Raw genomic sequence first — 24,885 nt, forward strand, 5'->3', positions numbered from 1 at the left:
CAAAGCCTTTGATAAAGTTAACTTGAAAGCATTACCAGCTATTCTTAAGGCGAAAGGTTTGCCCTTATGTATAGCAAACAGAGTAATAAACAGTCTACGCGGAGAAGAAACTCAGGTTCTTTGGATGGGTCAGAAAACTAAACCATATAAAAGAACTTGTGGAGTAAAGCAAGGGTGCCCCCTATCGCCGTATGTGTTTGATTTAATGCTTGAGGAGGTGTTAAATACTGTTGAAGATTTGGGAGGATTTCTACAGTTAAATCAGTCAGATAAAATAAAATTTCCGGTTATTTTGGTATATGCGGATGACATACTCGTAATTGCAAGATCTATTAAGGAGCTCGAAAAACTGTAACCTGTGCTTGAGGAATATTTAGCGGAGATAAATTTAAGCATTAATAAGGAAAAATGCCAACTCATGATTAGATCCCCACTTGGTATACCTCCCGATGAAGTTATTATTAGTGGTAATAAATACAACGTTTCTTCTTTTATTCAATACCTTGGTATCCCGCTTACTGAAAGACTCAACAGAAACCTAACAACAAGAAAACGCTCAAGAGATGCAGTAGGGGCTTCGAAAATCATACTCGAATTCTTGAAGGAGAGAAAGCCCTAGTATTAAAGTAGGCAAAACAATCTATGAACCCGTTATAGCACCATCACTTGCCTATGGCACACGGGCTATGGTTTTTACGAAAGCGTCTAGAAACTCTTTAAGAGAGTACCAACGCTTTATTTTTGATCAGATTAAAGACTGCTGCAATCAGAATTGTGTCGAAAATGATTTTACTTCGCGATCAATTACAAAATGGATTAGGATATTACAACTGCGATATTGGGAACCTTGTGGCGGATCCTCTTCTTTTATGGAACCTTGTGGCGGATGGCCTACTGAGGAAACTCAATCATCTAGGCCAGCGGTTCCCAACCTTTTTTCGATTCGCGTACCCCCTGACGAATTTCCCTATACTATTCTGAAGCGAACTAAAGTTTTGGCGTACCCCTGGGGGTTCGCGAACCCCCATTTGGGAACCGCTGATCTAGGCTATCCGTCATATGGTTTTGCGGATGACTATCTCATCCTAGTAGTTGGAAAGTGCATAAGCACATTATTTGCCAAGCTTTGGCTGAGGCCGATGACGGTCTATCTCGCCACTCGTATCCATTTGCTTCGTATGGCCAAACTAATGAAATAAAAATTTCAAATATTACGGAGATCGTACTACGGAAACGTAGTATTATAAAGGATCGAGAGGCATACCATAAAATACGCAAACATGTCCGTAATTTATCCTTTAAAAATCAAAACAAATGTTAACAGAGTAAAAGAAATATGAAATATTTTCATCTTTGCAATGAGAAATGACTTCTAAAATCGGTTAAAATTGTTAGTCCATCAAAAACACATGAATGCACTAAAGCAGCCTCTCGATGCAAAATAAAAGGAAAATGTTTTAAAATATATGTAAAATATAGAGATTAGCAGCATAAATTGATATATTTGGCCTTATTCGAAAGTTACTAATATTGTAAGTGCCATCGGTTAGGTGTTTCGCGTTACGAGTTCAAAATAATTTATAGAAAGGTCTACAAATGGTCGATTTACCCTATACTAGAATAATAATACTAAATTACTTTTGATATACAGATTGTGATAATTTGTAGAGGAGGTCGTCTGACTACCAATTTCGACAACACACTGAAAAAAATGTATTTGAGTATTTAAAATATTTATAACTTGATTCTCGTAAGTCCTACAATTTTGGTATGTTCAGTAACTTTACGTAACTTTACAGGACAAACAACTTTTCTGAAGACACAACATTTCCAAAGTAATTATTTAAAAAGTTATACTTCAACGCCATCTATAGGAATAAAAATACAACTACTTAAAATTTACAAAAAGATGCGAAATTTTATTACAAACAATGTTGCTGAAGAGAATAAAGCTCTACGAAGCATATGAAAGAAGTTATGAGGTTTTGTCCGAGCGCCGGGTCAATCTGCCCCACTGTGCCCCGTGAAGCTCGAAAAGTACAAAGTATCGAAAAATATTATTTTCGTAATCAAAACTTATCCAACACATAATAACCTTTCAAAACATTGTAAATGATTAGTTTATATACCTTCAAAATAGCAAGTTGATGCGATTTCTTGTTTGGGTTGGTTTATGGGGGACATTTTTTACAAGCGTTATTTCCGAGTATTTTTGATCGCGAACTTTGAAACCCTGTTTAGGCTAAATAGTTTGCTAATATTATCTGTGTTCCATTCTAAGTTATGAATAAATATGTTATTTTCATCATTATTTTGAATTTAGGTCACCAGTTTCTATAGATATAAAAAATTTTCACAAATAAACATTTTTGGTTTGGCCCAATCTCACCCCCGTGGCACAATCTCACCCCGGATGGCGGTATGTTGTACGTTCGAATCTCGGCTGGGAGAGGCTGTAAGAATCCATAGATTCGAGTCTCTTCGAGACGCGGCGAGGGTCAAGACAAGCTCATGCATGCTTTTCAAAATCGCTTTTGAAGGGGTGATTCGACGAGCAGATATCGAAACAAGAAGTTTTATTTTAAGAAATGTAGCAAACTTTTTGGCTACGCAAACTACGTGCTTTGATATTAAAACCAGAAACTTTGCCACTGCGTAGGCCATTTGCGCTAGATTGAAAGCGGAAGCTTGGAGAATTGCGTCGAAGACCAAATACATGTATGGTAGAGGCTCAAACGAGACCAACGTGCGCTTTTCGCGAACGGTAATTGTTGACAGCGACGAACCAGAAGTGGTTAAGTGTGGCAATGCATGCCATTATCAGTGAACATGTGATAAACTGGAATAGTGCTAAACTTTTAAAAAATGTACGAAAATCATCACATTTAAATGCGTGGGAGTTATTACACATCCTCCCAACTGAGCGGCCACTGATGAACGAGGATGATACTCCAATAGTATCGCCGCTCAACAAAGTTAAGTCTGTAGCTGCTCTCTTCGGTCGGCACGAAGGTAATTTTATGCTTATTGTTAGAACAAAAAGTGTCCAAAGTTACTTAAGATTCATACCAGTTCTTACGTTAGTACGACTACGTAATTGAAGGAATTGTCTTTTTTCTAATCCAAAACCTCTAGGAACTACCGTTAAGCATTACTTCGGGAGGCGAGTGAGACTCCGCACTGCTTTGTTACTTGTCGAGACTACAGAGACTATAGATTACAGAGGCGCCGAGACACTCAAAAACCGCTAAATTTTGAACGAAAGCAGAGAGTTATCTTTATTTGTGATGGTACTCTCCGTTTTGTTTCAAAATTTAGCGGATTTTGAGTGTCTCGGCGCCTTTGCAATCTATAGTCTCTGTAGTCGAGACATGCATCGATACGAATATGGCGACAAACTTAACGTCTATCCCTTTACGGCCACCCTCATAGAATTGTTTATTTGCATGATGTTCCTGCTGCGCTTCACGCCAGATCCGGGTTTCTGCCCTTACGACAGAGCACTAGATTGGGCTTAGTACCACAATCGAGGCGCGCCTCTGGTCCTCCCTAATTTATGAGGAATAGAGCTACCAGTGCGAGAGAGTAAAGCATAATAGAAGCTTTTACTGCCCTAGCAGAAGTTCAGTCCTGTTTCTCGTCTATCGTCAACACGCCGACTGGCCAATTGGACGGCCATACAATCGTTCAAACAATGAAAAAAATTATAACGCCGAGTATAAGGTTACTCAAAAGTTGCTGAGTCTCAATAAGAGAGATCTCAGCACGCTTAGCGGTCTTGTGACAGAACATTGTCCGAGTAAATATCATCTTCGGAATCTCGGGTTCGTACAAGATAATATTTGTCGCCTGTGTAATGTTGTAAGCTCGGAACACTGACTCTGCAATTGTGGAGTACTTATACCCGAGCAGGGGCGAAGAGCAAAATAATATAAAAAGGTTATCAAACTAAAGTATAATGGTATATTTTGTTACTGAATAGATATGGAGATACATTGATAACACGTTTTGTTATTGAGTAGATATTTAGAACATTGGTCGTAAGATGAAATGGTTCATCGGTACACGCACCTCTGTGGTTCATAGGTACACGGGTACCAGCGAGCCACATGCCCTGGCGGGTGTTGTGGGTTCGAATCCGGTTATAATCTCAGATTATAGCTTGGTTCGACCCATGCACCTTCCAGCATTGGACAAAAGGTAGGAGTCACAACGACAACTTGTTAAGCGTAGCTACCAAGGGACTGGCAGCCCTATCCTTACTCTAAGTGTTTGACAGTAGCCAACATCTATTACCGGCATGGGTATTATTTGCAAAAATCTGGCTAAGATTTGAAAATAATATCCATCTGCCAGCATACTGGCTTTGCAGAGTGAAACGAACAGAACGTATAGCGGTATCATGCTGTCTCATTATCGTCGCAAATGGATAGATGTTGACAGTATAAACATGGCTACCTAGCAGTACCGTGTTAGCTACCTATTACCCCCCCCCCCTTTTCTTTCCACTCTTTCCCCTCCATTCCCAAAAAATCCTTCTTCATCAATTGTAGAACCATCGTTTCAACAAGTTATTTGTCAATTTCAATTCAATTCGGTTCAATTATATTGTACCAAGAGTTGTGTAAGGTGTATAACAGTTTTCTTGAGAACACTGTTTATTCGGGTACATATTGAAAGGAGCTTTCTTTATCGTTACCGGCTTAGACGCCACCTAGCGGTCGGTAGGGGAGTTCCTATGTACGCGAAGCTTTGATTAATTTTGCGAGTTCCATGCGGATCTCATTTAACTTCTCCGATGCACAAGTAGCGGGATTAAAGGGAGGTAAAAAGTGCCAGAATGCAAAATTGATATTTATTCTACACAGACAATAGACCCTTAACTTCACAGGGAGGAGGGAGAGATAAACCCATTCGATATTGGATGAAATGAGAGCATCCAATACTTAGCCGGTATTGTTTAAGCAATCGAACAAATCAGATCAAAATGTGATCAGTCGTTGTTTCAGGATTATTTGGGTGATTATCGTCAACCAGGCCACAAGTACACAAGGCCAATTAGATTTCTCGCGCACCTAGCCAAGACAATTAGAGTGCTATAGTATTCATTTTGAACCGAAGTTAAGCCAATGTGCCTACCGCGCCTACCGCAATTAAGCTAAAAATGTGAGTTACGCCAATAATGTGAAACTAAATGTCGTGCAAAATTCATTAATAAATTACTAAAAATATCGATTTTTATCGTTCAACGTGGGTGCAAATCCAGGATCACAAGTAAGCAGAAAGGGCGCGTGAGAACGGTTCACCCTTTTGTCTCCGCCCATGCCTGCGGAGTTGATCGCATCGCTAGCAATTTTCGGGAAATCTCTAACATCACCACCCGCTCCTAGTCACTCAAGGGGGTTGACGCGAGCTTTCATCGACGAGTGTGTCGATCATTACGTTACCACGATACGGCGTTACAACTTCGAACCACACTCTGTAAATTCGTCGATTTTGCTAGTGGGATTGACTAGCCAAGCCGTTCGAAAAGGTTTGTGGACCGGCTACTTCGTTCCGGTGCTCACAGCTAGATTTAGCATTAAGATTGGAAATGTTTAGAATATAAGTGAAAATGTGTAACAGTTAAACTACATAGTGACGTCACTGCTAGGCAGGAGAACACGTGAATATAATGCAACAATGAAAATGCTTGTTTGCCTCTAAAGTTTGTGATCTCTTGTTAGCCGAAGTTGGCTCATTCATTCCGAATATCTTGCTCAGTAATTTAGTTGATTTATTGCACTGTTATTGGAACTCGGTCGTCTCTCATAATCCATTTATCAGTTCTGGCAATTGTCCCCATAACTATCGTTGGTGTACCTTTAATTGTGTTATTCCGTATACATTGCTAGCTTGCTAGGTGAAAAAACATTGTAGCGCAACTATAGAAATGAGCGCCTATAGTTGTGCGCTACAACTGCGCCTATGGTTGTGTTAGATTTCAGAAAATTGGCATTTTAATTGTTTTATTTAAAAAGCGACGGCGACGAAAATAAGCATTAATAATGAATAGTGGCGCAACTATTGGTGCTACCACAACTATTGGATCAACTACCCTATGTCAGCCAAAACGAAACCAAATTTTGATATGAGTTATTCGAATTTCATAACACTGTGTGGTTCTCTGGAATAGTTTACCCACTGAATTGAAACTTCGGAAGCAACGTTTAAAAAAGGCTGCTTAACATAATTGAATAATTGAAGTGTAGGTAAGAACAATATTATAAGTAAAAAGGACAATTAAATGGCATTGATTGTACCGTCAGTTGACAGTTAAAAAGACGAATGTCTTACGTCAATAGTGATATATACAAATTAATAAATTAATCAATTAATAACATAAGGGACAAGGGTAACAAGGTTCGTAAACCAAGTCATCTTGGTAGGGCAACTGTGGGTAAGACGAACAGGGTGCGTAAGACGGACATGTGGTTGATTCTACCAGTTAGGCATTAAAATTCATAAATGTTTTGATGGGCATCCAATCTTCTTGATATCTCATGATGTCTGAACTTGGCCATTATTATTTAGGACTTTCAAATTTTGATAATGTACAGAAAAACTGAAAATTGGAAGTCATTTTGCGTACAGATGTGCGGATGGTTTAATTCTAAAATGTTGCCCAAATACCAAATATCAATATTTCGATTTAATGCCTTTTCAAGTAACGTCTGCATTGAAATAGTGGGTAATTTTCTATGCATTTGAAAAATTGTGAACGCTTTAATAAAATGTATAATGATGGGGTGAAATGGACAATTGCTAGTGTGGGTAAGATGGTCAGTGAATATGTTATAATAAAATTGTTGATTTTGCTTCTTAGTAATATCTCATGCATATAAACGAAAATTTAACCGGAAAACGTGGACTTCAACTAAATAAGCAACGGCCAGCCATGAAATAGATTTTGGAATACTTGTTCATACTGCCGCTTTAAACAATTTTCGATTGCCATCCTCCGGAGGGAGGGGGGCTGCCCCCTTCACTTCTTGCACGCTACACCGCCTTTTTTTACGTATTCAATCTGTTAATTGTCAAAAATAGTGTTATATGCTCTCAATTGGGGTGATTTACAATACCTGTCCATCTTACCCCCACACATTTTCCGTTTTAAAGAAAGTGAATAAAGAAATGACATTGGAACTCAGTCACTCGCGGCCTCCTGTCATCATTCAATCTAATTTGCTCAACGATGATTGTTGTGCGTGACTCTGTTCAATGTTGCTCGAAAAAGTTCGAACAATATTTTTTTCGAGCTCAACATTTAGGCGACTTTATGAACAGTACGCTACAAATTTGATTGCCTGGTGCATTCATTAGGCAGCATGGATCGATTTCGTGATGATACGATGATATTTGTTGCCGTTTGCTTGCAGTCAATATTTTCTCCTGCGTTCATCGACTAATACTGCGCAAGTTTTCGAGCAAAAGATTCAGAAGTTTTCATCCAGATTCATGCGCACTTAGTTATGACGATCCCAAAATGAGTTACTTTGTCATTTCTTTAGTCAGTTTCTTTAGAGTAACCCGTTCGTCTTCCCAGCTACGAAAGCCGGTGTCGACTGTTCGCCTTAGATCCTCTTCGCGTTCGTAGAGCTGCGTCCAGATCTTCGTTTATTGCTGATAGCCTGCAGGGTAGAAGAGACTGCCCCGCGCTACTGGAGCCGATCAATATGAACGTGCAACCTCGAGCTCTACGCAATCATGCAATGCTGAGATTACCACTTCGGCGTACTAACTACAGCGTGAACGGTGCCATCGGTGGCTTGTAGCGTGCCTTTAATCATGTTTCGTCTTTATTCGATTTCCATGTGCCACGACGGATATTATGCAGAAGATTTGTCTCCTTTTTTCGGGAGCGGTAAACCGCGAGTAAAGTGAACTTAGATCTACATTTAGTCTTAGTTTTAGATAACTCTAGAACTAAACAAGCAAATAGAACAAAATTTGGCATGTGAGTGTTTTTGGAGACAAGATTTTTTTCTATGGTGAATTTAGACCCCTCCCCATTTAAGACGGGGGGCACTCATTCAAATGAAATACAAATTTCCTTATAACTCGAAAACTAATTAATCAAATGGAACCATATCTGGCATGTGGGTGTTTTGGAGGCATGAATTTTTTCTATGATTAATTAAGACCCCTTACCTTTTTAGGAGGGGGGGGGGATCCCATACAAATGAAATACAAATTTCCTCATAACTCCAGAACTAATCATGCAAATGGAACCGAATTTAGCATGTGGGTGTTTTTATAGGCCTTTTTTTTCTATGGTGAATTGAGACCCCTCCCCACATTAGGAGGGGAATTATATCCCCTCCCCTTTCAATAGCGAGGGGGGGGGGCTCCTATTCAAATGAAATAAATATATCCTCATAACTTACTTACTTACTTAGGTGGCTAAGACAAAGCCTGTTGAACAAAGTTTCTCCATGTAACTCGGTTGAGGGCTACCGCTCTCCAATTCCTCGGACACCGAGCACTCTCCGCCAGATCTCGCTCCACATGGTCTAACCATCTTGCTCGCTGCGCTCCTGGTCGTCTTGTTCCTACCGGATTTGTGGCGAACACCGTCTTTGCAGGGTAGCCCGGCATTCTTGCAACATGCCCTGCCCATCGCATCCATCCAGCTTTAGCTACCTTCTGGATACTGGGTTCGCCAAAGAGCTGTGCGAGTTCATGGTTCATCCTCCGCCTCCATACTCCGTTCTCCTGTACGCCGCCGAAGATCGTTCTTAGCACTCGTCGTTCGAAAACTCCGAGCACTCGCAGGTCCTCCTCGAGCATTGTCCATGTTTCATGCTCGTAGAGAAAAACCGGTCTAATAAGCGTCTTGTACAAGATGCACTCTGTACGGGGACTTAGTCTGCTCGACCGCAGTTGCTTGTGGAGCCCATAGTAAGCACGACTTCCGCTGATAATACACCTCCGAATCTCACGGCTGGTATCATTGTCCGCCGTTACCAGTGAGCCAAGGTAGACAAATTCATCGACTACCTCTAACTCATCGCCGTCGATCAATATACTACTGCCCAAGCGGTGTCGTTCGGCTTCGGTTCCGCTGGCCAGCATGTACTTTGTTTTAGACGTATTTACCTTTAACCCAATCTTTTCTGCTTCGCGCTTTAGTCTGGTGTACTGTTCAGTCACCGCCACAGATGTTCTGCCGATAATATCCATGTCATCGGCAAAGCAGACGAATTGACTAGATTTGTTGAATATCGTGCCCCGCGTGTTGATATCCGCGCGGTTCATAACACCTTGTAGCGCTATGTTGAACAGCAGGCATGAAAGACCATCACCTTGACGAAGCCCTCTGTGTGATTCGAATGAACTTGACAATCCACCCGAAATCCGAACACAGCACTGTGTACCATTCATCGTAGATTTAACCATAGCTCGTCCATGATTTTCCATAGCTCTTTCCGGTTGATGGTATCATATGCGGCTTTGAAGTCAACGAATAAATGATGCGTGGGAACTCTGTATTCACGGCCCTTTTGGAGGATTTGCCGCAGTGTAAATATTTGTTGCGTTGTAGACCGACCTTCGACGAAGCCGGCTTGATAAGTTCCCACAAATCTATTCGCAATTGGTGATAGACGGCGGAAAATGATTTGGGACAGCACTTTATAAGCGGCATTGAGAACGGTGATCGCTCGATAGTTCTCACAGTCCAACTTGTCGCCCTTTTTGTAGATCGGGCAGATAACCCCATCTTTCCACTCCTCCGGTAGCTGTTCCGTATCCCAAATTCTAACAATTAGTCGGTGTAGACAAACGGCCGGTTTTTCTGGTCCCATTTTAATAAGCTCCGCTCCGATGCCATTTTTTCCAGCTGACTTGTTGTTCTTTAGCTGCATGATGGCCTCCTTAACTTCGCCTATCGTTGGTGCTGGCTCCTCTTCCCCGTTTGCTGCATCGTCGAAATCGCTTTCCCCGCCGCACTATGGGGCAGAACCCGAAAATGTTCGGACAAAACCTCAAAATTTTTATTTGAGATATTCTTTCAAACTTAATATTCTACGTATAGTAGACACATAATCTATAAGAAATATACATAAATTGTTTTAATAAGTAGGTTTTCAATGGGCATTAAAGAAGGTGAAACACAGTGTAAAAAAATTTTGGAAAATGAAAAAATAAATATTATTTAATCTTTTAGTATCTGGCTCCCATGCTGCTTACAATTCTATACTTTTAAAGGACAATTCACTTTAAAGGGATTATAAACTAATAGTTTAGGTGATATTAAGACAGATTTTTTCCTAGTAGGCTTTGTTCTGACGAAGTGTTTTAGAACAAAATATTTGTTATTTTTGTTAATTTTCAATAGTGTGTAGAAAAAGATTTCCACAGATTTCTGCTCTGACACTACCATAAAATCAACATTCAGGGTGTTAACTAGTAATAAGCAAAAAATTAGCTACTACTAGTTGCGATGTTCGGAGATATTAAAGTTTTCCGAATGCATGTTTTCCTGCATTTTAGGCTACAAATTAGTAAATGCGCGCGCCAGTGCGAAGTTCATTCCTGCTGTACGTTAAATAGTAATGCTTGTGTATGTAAGACATAGCATTATTATCGTTATGAGATACATCGGAGTCGATAACGCGAATTCAGGACATTGTAAAGGCGATTACTTTACAGCTTTTTTCCAATTAGCTCTGTTTCAAGTCAAACTGGCAGTAGAATATGTTCGGTTGGACTTTCAGCTCGATTGAACTAGCCTCCATTATGTTTATTTAGAATCGAACGTGTTGATACGTGTTTGCAGGATAAACAGATTGTTATACTCTGTCAGTTACTCGTTATTTTTTGTGCCTACTGCCAGGATTTGGCTGAGGCCGATGACAGCCTATCTCGCCACTCGTATCATTTTGCTGTGTATGGTCAAACTTATGAATTAAAAAATGTGCAGGAATGCACTAAAGCAGATAGTAGGGTAAGTTAACCTATATAATAAACCTGTAACCTGTAATGGTCCCTCGGATAATATTTCGGTATTTATTAGCTTATACTTCTTATTTCTGAGGATATATGACATGAAACAGAACGTACTAGACATAGCACACATTTGAGTTAATAAAATTTTAGCTGCATTTCATTATTAATGATTTAAAATTGACGTTTTCAACAAGTGGGTCCATTATATACAATGCAAAAAATGTCGCCATTACCGGACTCTCTCCATGCAAAATACACTAAAATTCCTATAATGGACCCGGTCGTTATTCTATTGTAAACCACAAGGGTCCATAAAAGGAAAATGGACATTCCTGTTTTAAAAAATCTGTAAAATATAGAGATTTGGAGCAGAAATTGATATATTTAGGTTTAATCGAAAGTTACTAATATTGTAAGTGCCATAGGCTGGGGGTTTAGCGTAACGAGTTCAAAATAATGTATAGAAAGGTCCACAAATGGTTGATTTACCCTATACCAGAATAATAATACTAACTTACTCTTGATATACAGATTGTGATAATTTGTATAGGAGGTCGTCAGACTACCAATTCGACTACATACTTAAAAAAATGTGTTTGAGTATTTAAAATATTTATAACTTGATTCCCGTAAGTCCTACAATTTTGATATGTTCAGTAACTTTACATAACTTTACAGGACAAACAACTTTTCTGAAGACACAATATTTCTAAAGTCAGTATTTAAAAAGTTAGATCTCAACGCCATCTATAGGAATAAAAATACAACTACTTAAAATTTACAGACAGATGCGAAATTTTATAACAAACAATGTTGCTGAAGACAATAAAGCCCTACGAAGCATATGAAAGAAGTTATGAGGTTTTGTCCTAGCGCCGGGTCAATCTGCCCCACTGTGCGCCGCCATCGTTTTCCGCCTGGGCGCCATTCAGGTGTTCGTCGAAGTGCTGCGTCCACCTATCCGTCACCTCACGATCGTCCGTCAGAATACTGCCAGTCTTTTCCCGACACATTTCGGCCTTTGCGGGATCCGTTCAGTTTCTGGTAGAACTTACGCGTTTCCTGAGAACGATGCAGCCGCTCCAACTCTGCATATTCCTGCTTTTCAAGATTGCGCTTTTTCTCCCGAAAGATTTGGTTTCGCTGCATCTTCTTCTGTTTGTGTCTTTCCACGTTCTGACGTGTGGCACTGCGCATGTTGGCCGCCCGAGCAGCGTTCTCCTCATCCATCACCCTCCTACATTCATCGTCAAACCAATCGTTCCGCTGATTCCGGGCCACATGCCCGATGGAGCTCTCCGCTACACTGCTGATGGCTGTTTTGAAGATGTTCCAACAGTCCCCGAGAGGGGCTTCGTCCAGCTCGTTCTCTTCCGGCAGCGCAGCTTCGAGTGAATGCGCGTAGTTTGCGGCGACGTCTGGCTGCTTCAGCCGTGCGAGATCTAACCGAGGCTGGCGTCGGTACCGAATGTTGTTCACAACGGAGAGTCTTGGGCGCATCTTAACCATCACTAGCTAGTGATCCGAGTCAACGTTAGCGCTTCGATAGGATCTGACGTCGATAATGTCTGAGAAGTGCCGACTGTCGATCAAAACGTGGTCGATCTGTGATTCTATCTGATTTGGTGACCTCCAGGTGTACTTATGGTGGATTCTGTGCTGGAAAAAGGTACTACGTACGGCCATATTCTTGGAGGCGACAAAGTCGATAAGTCTTAGGCCCATTTCATTGGTTCGCTGGTGTGCACTGAACCTTCCAATCACCGGTTTGTATTCCTCCTTCTGGCCGACCTGAGCATTGAAATCCCCGATGACGATCTTGATATCATGTTTTGGGCAGCGGTCGTATTCACTCTCCAACTGCGCGTAGAATTCAGCCTTGTCGTCATCGGTACTTCTGAGATGAGGGCTGTGCACGTTGATGATGCTTATGTTGAATAATCGGCCCTTGATTCTCAACCTTCACATTCGAGGATTGATTGGCCACCGCCCAATCACCCGTTTCCGCTCTCGCCCATCACTATGAAAGCTGCACCCAGCTCGTGTGTGTTGCCGCAGCTCTGGTAGATGGTATGTCCATCTCTGAACGCACGTACCGTTGAGCTCTTCCAGCACACCTGCAGCGCTGCGACGTCGAACTTGCGGCTCTTCAATACGTCGGAGAACACTCGAGTGCTCCCTTGGAAGTTGAGAGATCGGCAGTTCCACGTCCCGAGTTTCCAATCCATAGTTCTTTTTCGTCGCGTGAGTCTATTCCGATTGTTCCAGTAAGTATATATTTGTTCTTCGTTACTTGCTTTAGTATTTTTCGTGGTGACGGCTTGCAAAGCCTGCTACACACCCCGTGTTTCGCAGGAGGGCCAACGAAGCTCGAAAGAGCCCTCCTTTCCTGTCAGCATACGACCTTGGCTTCCTCATAACTAGAGAACTAATCAAGCAAATGGAACCAAATTTGGCATGAGGGGGGTTTTGGAAGAAGGAATATTTTTGACGTAGGACTACGTCTTTCAGGAAGGTAGCTGGTATAGGGGGTAATTCCAAAAAATCTTTCTCGAAAAGTGGTCAGGTTTTGAACGCCAATAGCTTAGTGGTTTCCCGATCGATTTGCATTATTCTCACACCAATCGATTGGAAAATCTTCTAAGAACTGTTGAAAAATTGAAAATAATGCTCCTATGTTTTACCAAAATTCTCGCTTCGTGGTGGTAGGAAATGACGTCATCAAAGTGGAATTCGTTTTCATGCTTCGGCTTATAATTCAGTCATTTTTCTATAGATTTCTAAGATATTTACACCAATTGATCGCAAATCGACTTGGAAATTATTGAGCATATAGAAAACTATTGATTTTCAATGCGCGTCATTGAAAGCTTGAATTATTTTCATATTTTTGCCTTCCCTCGTCAGTGCTTTCCTAGCACGGATGACAGAAATATATACGATATGAGCTATGGATTAAGCTTCCTTATGATTGTATTTAATTTACGCCCTATAGAATCCGATCGAAAATTGCTGAGCTTCAGCTGTTGCTGCTTTCCCGGATAAGGCAACGAAGACATCCAAATTTACCAAGCGAGACGCCAACAAACCGAAGAATCCATCGACTCATCCGCCAGTGAACGATATGGTTTTGGCTGCTATACCTTTTACTGTGCATCGTCATTCGGTCAGCGGCTTTTGTTGGCGACACATCGGCAAGCAGCTAGCTTGCGACATATCGGACAGGCAGTTTTCGAGTCACATCCGTGGCATAATTTTAAAGGTTGTATTTGAAACATTGTTTGCCGTACACGTCGTCGTCAGTTGGTCGTGTTCATCGGCTGCTGAGGAAAGGACTCACTTGTCTCGCTGCCGTGATGGAATATCTGGCTGCTGAAGTTTTGGAGGCTGGCAAAGGGTGAACATGTGCATTCCATAACGCCTGTTCATTAACTCCTATTCCTACCTCCACGAGGTGCCGGCTGGGGTACGCAACTTCGGTTGTCGTATGCTAACAGGAAAGGGGGCACAGTGGCTCCCGCCCACATTAAGATGGCAGCCCCATCAGCGGGATAAGGACCTTAGGTTAACAGCACACTGTACCAGAACATACAAAAAGTTACCGAAAATGAAAGAAGAAATCTCTCCGGATTATTGGCATGAAAACACGGACACGAATCGGAACATGGAATATACTGACCCTTGCCCAGCAGGGCAAGCTAGCTCAACTTGCAAGGGAAGCTAGCCGCCTGAAGCTTGAAATCCTGGGGCTGAGCGAGGTCCGCTGGCCGGGTACTGGCGAACACAGGACATCATCCGGGCAAGTCTTGCTCTACTCTGGCATACGAGGTGAAAATGCTACTCGAGAAAGAGGAATTGGATTCCTACTGAGCCCAGGGGCACATGCGGCCCTGATGAAGTGGGAACCAATAAATGAGCGAATAATCGTTGCCAGATTCAGAACACGGGTTAGGAACCTTACGGCAATCCAGTGCTATGCGCCAACAGATGCTGCCGACCTGCAGGAGAAAGAGAGCTTTTACAGCCAGCTGAACAGCGTGGTTGAGAAAATCCCGAAGGGGGACATCCAAATTCACATGGGCGACTTCAACGCGAAGATTGGCTCAAACAACGCGGACCTTGAACGCGTCATGGGACGCCATGGCCTAGGAGAGATGAGTGAAAGCGGGGAGCTGTTTACAGAATTCTGTGGTAATAACGACATGGTCATTGGTGGATCGCTCTTCCCCCATAGACCAGTACATAAAGTCACGTGGGTTTCCCGCGACGGCCGAACAGAAAACCAAATCGACCGCATCTGCATCAGCCGAAAATGGAGAAGGAGCCTTCTTGATGTACGCAACAAACGCAGCGCTAACATTGCATCCGACCATCATCTTGTTATCGCTGAGATACGTCTGCGCGTCGCACGTGTCCAACGACGGGAGGAGAAAGTTGGGTGCCGCTACGACGTCCGCCGATTGGAGAATCCTGAGGTGAAAAGGGCCTTTGTTGAACAACTTGAATCTCGAGCCTCGGAGTTGCCACCTGGTGGAACCGTCGAAGAGCAATGGACCGGCATCAAGAACGCCTTCATCACGACCAGTGATGAAACCCTCGGCAAAGCGCGCAATGGGCGGAGGGAGTGGATTTCGGATGAAACTTGGAGGAAGATCGACGAGCGGAGAGAGGCAAAAGCCGGCATTGAGCGAGCGCGGACCTGATCGGCTAAGGCAGCTGCCCGTCAACGATACGCCGAACTGGAGAGGGCTGTTAAACGTGCTTGTAGGCGGGACAAGAGAGCCTGGACTAACTTCCTAGGTGAACAAGGAGAAACCGCCGCCGCCAATGGTGATATCCGTTTGTTGTACGATGTTTCTCGCCGCCTTGGTGCTGCCAGGATAAATACGAAGATGCCGCTAAAGGACAGAGCTGGTCAGCTATTGACTGACCATACAGAACAGCTTAAGCGATGGACTGAACATTTTGAACAACTCTTCCGAGTTTCAAATATCAGAGACCAACAAACCCAGCAGCGTACGACGCCTACAGTTCGTCGAATAAATCGCGTGAACTCGGAGGCGCCATCGCTGGATGAAATTGTAGCAGCCATCAAGAGTATGAAATCTAATAGAGCGCCAGGGATAGATCGTATTTCAGCCGAAATGCTCAAAGCTGACCCATCTTTGTCAGCCCAGATGATGCATCAGCTTTTCAGCAATATTTGGGAAACCGCAACTTTTCCGGTGGACTGGATGCAGGGCATATTGGTCCCTAAGTCCCTAAGAAAGGAGACCTAACGGAATGCGGTAACTGGCGTGGCATCGCGTTGCTCTGTATTACTCTCAAAGTACTCTGTAAGGTAATCCTCAACCGGATCCAGGAGAAGATCGACGCTACTCTCCGGCGGCAGCAAGCTGGATTCCGTGCTAGCCGATCATGTATAGACCATATCACAACGCTCCGCATTATATTGGAGCAGATCAACGAATTCCAGGACTCTCTTCTGCTGGTGTTCATTGACTTCGAAAAGGCGTTCGACCGACTCAATCACGAAAACATCTGGGGCGCACTTACGCGTAGAGGAGTTCCAGATAAGCTAGTCCATCTCATCGAGGCTCAGTACGAGGCGTTCTCGTGCAAGGTTTTGCACGACGGCGTCTTGTCCGACCCCATAAGGGTTACTGCTGGCGTGAGACAGGGCTGCATTTTATCACCGCTTCTGTTTCTCATCGTTATGGATGAGATATTAGTTGCAGCAATTGACAGTAGACCAAATCGAGGATTGCCTTGGAATCCTCTAACGATGGAGCAGCTAAATGACCTCGACCTAGCCGACGACATTGTCTTGCTCGCACAACGCCGAAACGATATGCAGAGCAAGTTAGATGACGTCTCCGAGAGCTCCCAAGCAGCAGGTCTCACAGTCAATGTAGCGAAAACTAAGTCTATGGTAGTGAACACTGACAATGCCACCAACTTCACAGTAGCGGGACAACAAGTTGAGCAAGTAGCCGCCTTTCAATATCTTGGTAGCCAAACAACGCCCGTTGGTGGTACGAAGACTGATATAGCCACACGGATCAGGAAGGCCAGAGGTGCCTTTGCAGGTCTGCGAAACATTTGGCGCTCAAACCAGATCACTCTACGTACGAAAACCCGAATCTTTAATTCAAATGTTAAATCCGTACTGCTGTATGCCTGCGAAACGTGGTGCGTCTCAGCGGAGACAACGCAAAAACTGCAGGTATTCATTAACCGGTGCCTGCGATACATTATTCGTGCCTGGTGGCCTGATAATTGGATATCCAATGAGGAACTCCATCGTCAGTGTCATCAACGGCCGATAGCCACAGAAATTCGTGAACGTAGGTGGAAGTGGATCGGACACACCTTGAGGAAAGGAGCGAACGAGGTTTGCAGAACAGCACTCGACTGGAATCCACAAGGACAGCGTAGAAGAGGCAGACCCAGAGGCTCATGGCGACGGAGCTTAGCCAACGACATCCGGGCTGTAGACAAGAACCTGTCCTGGCGACAGGTAAAAGCCATGGCGGGTAACCGTCAGCAGTGGAGATCTCTGATTTCATCCCTTTGTTCTGCCGGTCCGGCGGACATGGTAAAAGTAAAAGTAAGTGAAGTTTTGGAATTGGCAAGAAATATGCTGCTCACGACAACAAAACGACCATGTCACTTGCAGTTGGCCACCTGGCCTGAACTGCTATTTCGGCACGAACTTTGTTATTCCGACTTTATTTCGGTCCGACTTGGCTCTGTGCCGGTTCCGGAACCTGAACACAGCCAAATCGGACCGGATTATTAGTCTTTATAGTCGGAATAACAAAGTTCGTGCCGACTTTTAACCGGACCGGACCGGAACCCGGACTTCAATTTTCGTTCCGATTTCGAACACGATGTCATGACCATACACGAATGGCTTCGACGATCGCAAAGCTGCTGAGGCTTTCTGGCTGGTCCGTTGCAACAAGCCGTGCCTGGTTAACGGTTATTGGTATTTCAATTTACCGAAAAGAGAATTACGTTAGGTGCGTTAGTGCAAGTTTATTGCAAGCTAGCATTACGATAATCAGACAATCGGTCCTTTTAAGGATCACACAACGATTGAAGAGTTTATTATATTTTCTTGCCCAGTTAATACCATAATAACACAGGCAACAAGGGAAAAGTTGAACTTTTCGCCGTTGCGGACGACCAACAAACGGCGGGAATAAGTTTACTGGTCACGAGCGACATTTTCTGTCACTTCCAAAACGTATGCAACTTGTAAATGCTTAATTATCAGTATTCTTCTTTTGTAAACTGCAGAAAAGTTTTGCGCAAATTTTTCAGCTTTTTGAAAACTCGCGCATTCCGTCTACCGATTACCAGAGGAAAAGCACTATTCAACGTCGAAACAGATCATAAAAATTTATTTACTGTCTGGTTTAGTGTGACTTTGATTCGTTTTAATGAAATAGATTCAATCAATTCATGGATATAACTCCAAAATCGGTTGAGGATTGAACGTATACAACGCTACTACTTTGGAGTTGCTTATGTAGGTTGTATACATGAAGAATCGTATTATTATACACATGGATATATCCTACTATCGCTACAAAGAGACTTACGTAGTTCTACGTCACCTATGCGGTCGTATCTTGTGCACAACTCCTCAGATTTGAGGTTTGAGACTCCTCACCCCTGTAGTAGGGAGATGAGGACTCTTATACAAATAAAACAGAAATTTTTGCGTAACTCAAAAACTAATCGAACTCGAGAAATTTTAGACTCTTTCATAAAACATTAGTCAATAACAAGACCACCAAAAACTATCAATAGTAACATTAGATAATTCAGCGCGAAATGGCCACAGGCCGCGAGTGTTGCCGGCAACCGGCCGTCTAGAGATCACCTCTAGATTTCGGCTGAAATACGATCTATCCCTGGCGCTCTATTGGATTTGATACTCTTAATGGCTGCTACAATTTCATCCAGCGATGGCGTCTCCGAGTTCACGCGATTTATTCGACGAACTGTAGGCGTCGTACGCTGCTGGTTTTGTTGGTCTCTGATATTTGAAATTCGGAAGAGTTCCCGTCCGTCCCGTCGGCCGTCTAGAGATCACCTCTATCTAGGTTTATTTATTTTCCTAGATCTACTGACTAGAGATGGTCGGGTAGCGGAAATTTTTGCCGGAAACCCGCACCCGTACCCATACCCATACCCGGGTTCGGGTATTGAAAAAAAAATAATTTGCGGGTTCGGGTCGGGTACGGGTTCTTAAGTTTTGTTTTTGAAACCGGGTACGGGCCGGGTCGGGTATCTCTATTGACCACATTTAACACTAAAGATGGTCGGGTACCCGGGCCTGTCCCGTACCCGACGGGTTGCGGTCGGGTTCGGGTATCAAAAATAATAAACTTGCGGGTTCGGGTCGGGTACGGGTTTTCAATTTTTTTCTTAATCGGGTACGGGTCGGGTTCGGGTATTCAAATTTTCATACCCGACCATCTCTACTACTGACCTCTATTTCCTCCAGTTGGGTCACCCCTGCGAAATGGCACTTTCTACGAAAAGATTTTCCGTGAAATGATACGTAAGGTTTTTCACGAAATGGTATTCTGCGAGTCTTTAAATTCCGCGTTATGGTCAACCGAGTTCCGCAAAATGGTATTCGACGAAATGGTTTGTAATGATGGTGAATATTTAAATACTATCCGTTTTTTTCCGTCCGTATTTAGCAGGCTAAGCAATGGGGGGAGTTGTTTTTACAAAATAGGACATTTTCAAATAAAACCAATTGCATTCGACGGGGAAATCTTTCTTGGCCGTAACTTGGTTGCTTCTCGTCAGATTTACGTTCTCTTTTCACCAATCGACTGGAAATGAAGTCTAGTTTTGGGATAAAATATGAATATTATTAAATTTACGTGACAGAAAAAGTTACAAGCGATAAAAAATCAATTTTTGACATACCCCCGGGCAACCCGGAACATTTCTGGTATCCACTGGCTACTGCGAATCTTGAAATATTTTAGAAAAAAACTAGGAAAATTTCCCCGTCGAATGCAATTGGTTTTATTTAAAAATTTTGTAGAAATTATGCCCGTTTGAATTTCGTGATTTGGTCGATCATTTTGTCTAACCCCTGCATTTATCAACTTATAAATTGACTTCTTTGCCATATTTTCTTATACTTACTTACTTAGGTGGCTTGCCATCCTAAGACAAAGCCTGTTGAACAAAGTTTCTCCATGTAACTCGGTTGAAAGCACCGCTCTCCATTTCCTCGGACACCGAGTACTCTCCGCCAGATTTCGCTACATCTGGTCTTACAATCTTGCTCGCTGTGCTCGTGGTCGTCTTGTTCCTACCGGATTTGAAGCGAACACCATCTTTGCAGGGTAGTTGCCCGGCATTCTTGCAACATGCCTTGCCCATCGTATCCGTCCAGCTTTATTTATTTATTTTCTGTTAAATTCATCTGACAGTGTCTACATGAATACTAATTGCTACTTCAAAATTTCTGTTACGTAGTCTTTGTACAAACTTATGCGATGGTTGTCCAAAATCGAATAGCTCTTCCACTGTCGAAAATGTTCTAATGCAAGCAGTTACAGGCTCGTTACAACCGAAAGCAGTGCGATGAAATGGTGCTTGCAGTAATCCGGTCGATCTTAGATTACGCTGCGAAGCGCGAAAATCCATGAGTAACAAAAGCTGGGGAGAGTCAATTTCACCATTTATGACTTTTGCCACAAACACTGCCTGCTGGATTCTACGTCGGTGTTCAAGTGAATCTAGGTCAAGAAGACGGCAACGATCCAAGTATGGCGGGAGCTCCTCTGGATTACGCCACGGTAGATGTCGCAAAGCCATCCGGATAAATTTTCTCTGCACTCTCTCGACACGTAAGTTTCACGATACTTGCTGAGGATTCCAAACTAAGCAACAGTTCTCAAGCAGCGGTCGAACTAGAGCGCAGTATAGTGACTTGAGGCAGTGGGGATCCTTGAAGTCCCGACCAATTTTTGCAATAAATCCAAGCTGACGCATTGCTTTCGAGATAATTGATTCGCGGTGTAGGTTAAATGTGAGCTTAGTGTTCAGTAAAATTCCAAGGTCAGTAACATGGTCGACTCTGCGCAATTCAGTTCCATCTATCCGATAATTAAAAAGAATCGGAGTTTTTAAGCGGTAAAAACTCATCACCTCGCATTTCGCAACACTTATTGTAAGCCAGTTTTGTTTACACCATATAACAAATACGTCGAGCAAAGCTTGAAGGCGGCGACAATCCTCCATTTTCCCAACAGCCAAAAACAATTTCAAGTCATCAGCATATACAAGTCTGCAACCAGCATCCAATAGGAACGTAACATCGTTGAAAAACAGCGAGAAAAGCAGCGGGCCCATATTGCTACCTTGCGGAACTCCAGACATGTTCGTAAACTGCGAAGAAATACAGGATCCAAGCTTCACACGCAGCACTCTTCCACGCAAGTATGAGCTTAGCCAACAAATCATCTGTTGAGAAGCCCCCAGATGGTAAAGTTTACGCAATAATATGGTATGGTCAATTCTATCAAAAGCAGCTTTCAAGTCCGTGTAGATTACATCAACTTGCTTCTTGTTCTCCATTTCCGAAATACAAAACGAAGTAAATTCCATCAGATTCGTGCAAACGGAACGACCAGGCATAAAACCATGCTGCGCTGTGGATATATAGTTCTTAGTGCGGGACAAAATCACTCCACTCACGATTATCTCGAACAGTTTTGACGCAGCAGAAAGGCTCGTAATTCCGCGATAGTTTCTTACGTTATGACGATCACCAGTTTTATATACTGGGAACATAAATGATTGCTTCCAAATAGTAGGGAATTTACCTTGTTCGAATGACTTGTTAAAAATCGTGCGCAAGGGAATGGCCAAAGGCTCGGCACAGCGATTTAACACCACAGCTGGAATACCATCAGGTCCCGCGGAAAATGTATGCTTTAATTTTCTTGCAGCTTCTATCACCATGTTGGTAGTAATATCGAATAAGCTCAAGTCAACTAAGTCGGACGGAACATGCGCAACAGCTACATCCGCATCAAGGTCCGAGGCTGTTTTATCGGCGAAGACAGATGCGAAAAAGTTAGCAAACAGCTCACAAGAATCGGCGACAGTTTCAGATTCATTTCCATCAAAGCAGACGCATGAAGGGATGGATGTACGTTTCCTCTTTGAATTGACAAAATTCCAAAAGCTTTTAGGTTTTCTGCGGAGATCGGTTTGCACACGCAACACATACGATTTGTATAAAACAGCATTCAGACGACGATATTCATCACTGCAGCGCTTAAACTTTCGCTGAGTCAGCAATGTTCTCGATCGACGATGTGCGCGTTGAGCTCGGTTGCGCTCCCGTTTTAATTGCCGTAGGTACGGGGTGCCCCAAGCTGGTGTGGCGGGACGTCTTACTAGAGGCAAATTTGAAATCAACCATTGCGAAATTGTAGCACAAAACTGCGAAGCCATTTCATCCACATCATCATACTGAAGTAAAGTACTCCAGCCACCTTTTGGATACTTGGTTCGCCATAGAGCTGTGCGAGTTCATGGTTCATCCTCCGCCTCCATACTCCGTTCTCCGCCACCGAAGATCGTTCTTAGCACTCGTCGTTCGTAAACTCTAAGCACTCGCAGGTCCTCCTCGATCATTGTCCATGTTTCATGCCCGTATAGAACAACCGGTCTTGTAAGCGTCTTGTACAGGGTTCACTTTGTACGGGGAGTTAGTCTGCTCGACCGCAATTGCTTGTGAAGTTTATAGTAAGCACGACTTCCACCGAAAAACCTCCGAATCTCACGGCTGGTATCATTGCCCGCCGTTATCAGTGAGCCAAGGTAGACTAATTCGTCGACCACTTCAAACTCATCGCCGTCGATCAATATCCTACTGCTCAAGCGGCGTCGTTCGGCCTCACTTCCGCTGGCTAGCATGTACTTTATTTTAGACGTATTTACCTTTAACCCAATCTTTTCTACTTCACGCTTTAGTCTGGTGTACTGTTCAGTCACCGCCAAAGATGTTCTGCCGATAATATCCATGTCATTGGCAAAACAGACGAATTGACTAGATTTGTTGAAGATCGTGCCCCGCGTGCTCATATCCGCTCGGTTCATAACACCTTGTAGCACTATGTTGCACAGCAGGCATGAAAGACCATCACCTAGACGAAGCCCTCTGTGTGATTCGAATGAACTTGACAAGCCTTCCGAAATCCGAACACAGCACTGTGTACCATTCATCGTAGATTATTTTCTTATAATAAGGTAAAAATATACAGAACTACTGAGATACCATGATCCGTTGCTGACAAGGTACTTACTAGTAGTATAGCCGAAACAATCCTCTTCTTCGGTATCCAGTGAAATTTCCTCTTTAGATCTTTTCAAGTTGCCAGCGGATGCTCGGTCAATCTGTGGGATAATACAGGTATAAATTGTACAATTTAGGTTAGTTTCAGGATGTATTACCTCAACTCCTACTTTGGTGTATGTTTTGCCTTCTAAAGTACGTTCGTCCTCGTCATCTGAAGAATGGTCCGAATCTAAAAAATATAATGAAGGTTAGGTGGTACAATTTCTTTTTACTGATTGCTATAAATAAGCATTAACCATGCCATACCTATTGTTGGGCTACGATGAAAATCTGTATCAGTTTTTGATTTTTCAGAAATTTGATTATTGTTTACGGAAGGACATTGAATAACATCGTTTTGCTGAGAATTTGTTATCTGTTGAACGAAAAGGAGAACATAATCTATTGTATTTTGGGTAACAATAATTTTTTTTGTACATATGTCCATCCGATGCTTTTGGTCTCGATGGATTATTGAGCTGTATGGGGAAAAGTGCAATGTAGGCATAAAAACAAAGAGGTTGTATAGAAGACACGACCGCATAGGTGACGTGGGACTACGCAAGTCTTTTCAGCAGCGTTTATCCATGTATGTAATAATACGATTCTTCATGTAAAAGCATAGCCACGAGTATAAACGTCCTGTTGAGAACTAGACCCTTCTTTATCGACAGACTTCGCAACCGATTATTAGAATACAGGACCGTTTGAATATAGAGTCCATATAGTTTAAAGTACCTAAAAATGCAGTCAGAAAGTATTCGGACCGTTGACTATTAGTTGGAATAAATGTCCTTTCTCGCTTAACTACAAATACCTTTCAAGGCCATATACATTCTTGAATTACTGACCATTTCGGCACCAGCTTTTCAAAAGGGCCAATCTGCAAAATGTAAACAAACCGAGTAAGGGTTATTTTTTGCTGGAGTAGCATAGGGAAAGAAACCCTCACTCGGTTTGTTTACATTTTGCAGATTGGTCCTTGTGAAAAGTTGGTGCTGATTTCTTTACTAGAGCTCGATTTAAGTCATTTTGATTAGAAATCGAATAATTGCTAAGATTCATCATCCCGGTACAATATGGGTACATTCATGTTTCAGACACAATTACAATGGATCATTGAAGATAGATGGTTTGGATGGATGGATAGAAGATTTCAGAGTTATTTCTCTGTACATTTGAAAACAATTTAACAAAATCAAAAACAAAAAATTGCTTTTCTATTACTTACAGAAATTACAGATTATTGACGTAGGACTACGTCTTTGTTTAATATACTGGGGCTGGGTAGCACTTTGTGAAAGCGAAAATAGAAGTGTAACGTTTGAATGAAAGATTTCAAATGCTAATAACTAGTAAACTACTAAACGAAACTGAACAATTTATATGTCGTTGGACATATAAAATGATCAGTAAATTTATGGCGGGGGTAAGAGAGCAATTTTATTGAGGGCGTAAGAGGGGGCGCTCCTATACAAATGAAACACAAATACCCTCAAAAC

At 42.6% G+C, this 24,885-nt stretch overlaps 1 protein-coding gene across 1 annotated transcript in view; it reads right to left on the minus strand.

Annotated features, from left to right (window-relative positions):
• LOC128740138 (inactivation-no-after-potential D protein) overlaps positions 1–24,476 on the minus strand; it is a 348,822-nt gene extending 324,346 nt beyond the window's left edge. Inside the window, exons 1-4 of the mRNA XM_053835653.1 lie at positions 24,471–24,476; positions 23,651–23,759; positions 23,500–23,573; positions 23,352–23,442 (exon numbers count right to left, since the gene is read on the minus strand). Coding sequence (XP_053691628.1) covers positions 23,352–23,442; positions 23,500–23,573; positions 23,651–23,759; positions 24,471–24,476 — 280 coding nt within the window. The remainder of the gene's footprint in view (positions 1–23,351; positions 23,443–23,499; positions 23,574–23,650; positions 23,760–24,470) is intronic.
• Positions 24,477–24,885: the final 409 nt, after the last annotated feature.

Source organism: Sabethes cyaneus, chromosome 3 (assembly GCF_943734655.1).
Source record: "Sabethes cyaneus chromosome 3, idSabCyanKW18_F2, whole genome shotgun sequence".
Classification (NCBI taxonomy): Eukaryota; Metazoa; Arthropoda; class Insecta; order Diptera; family Culicidae; genus Sabethes; species Sabethes cyaneus.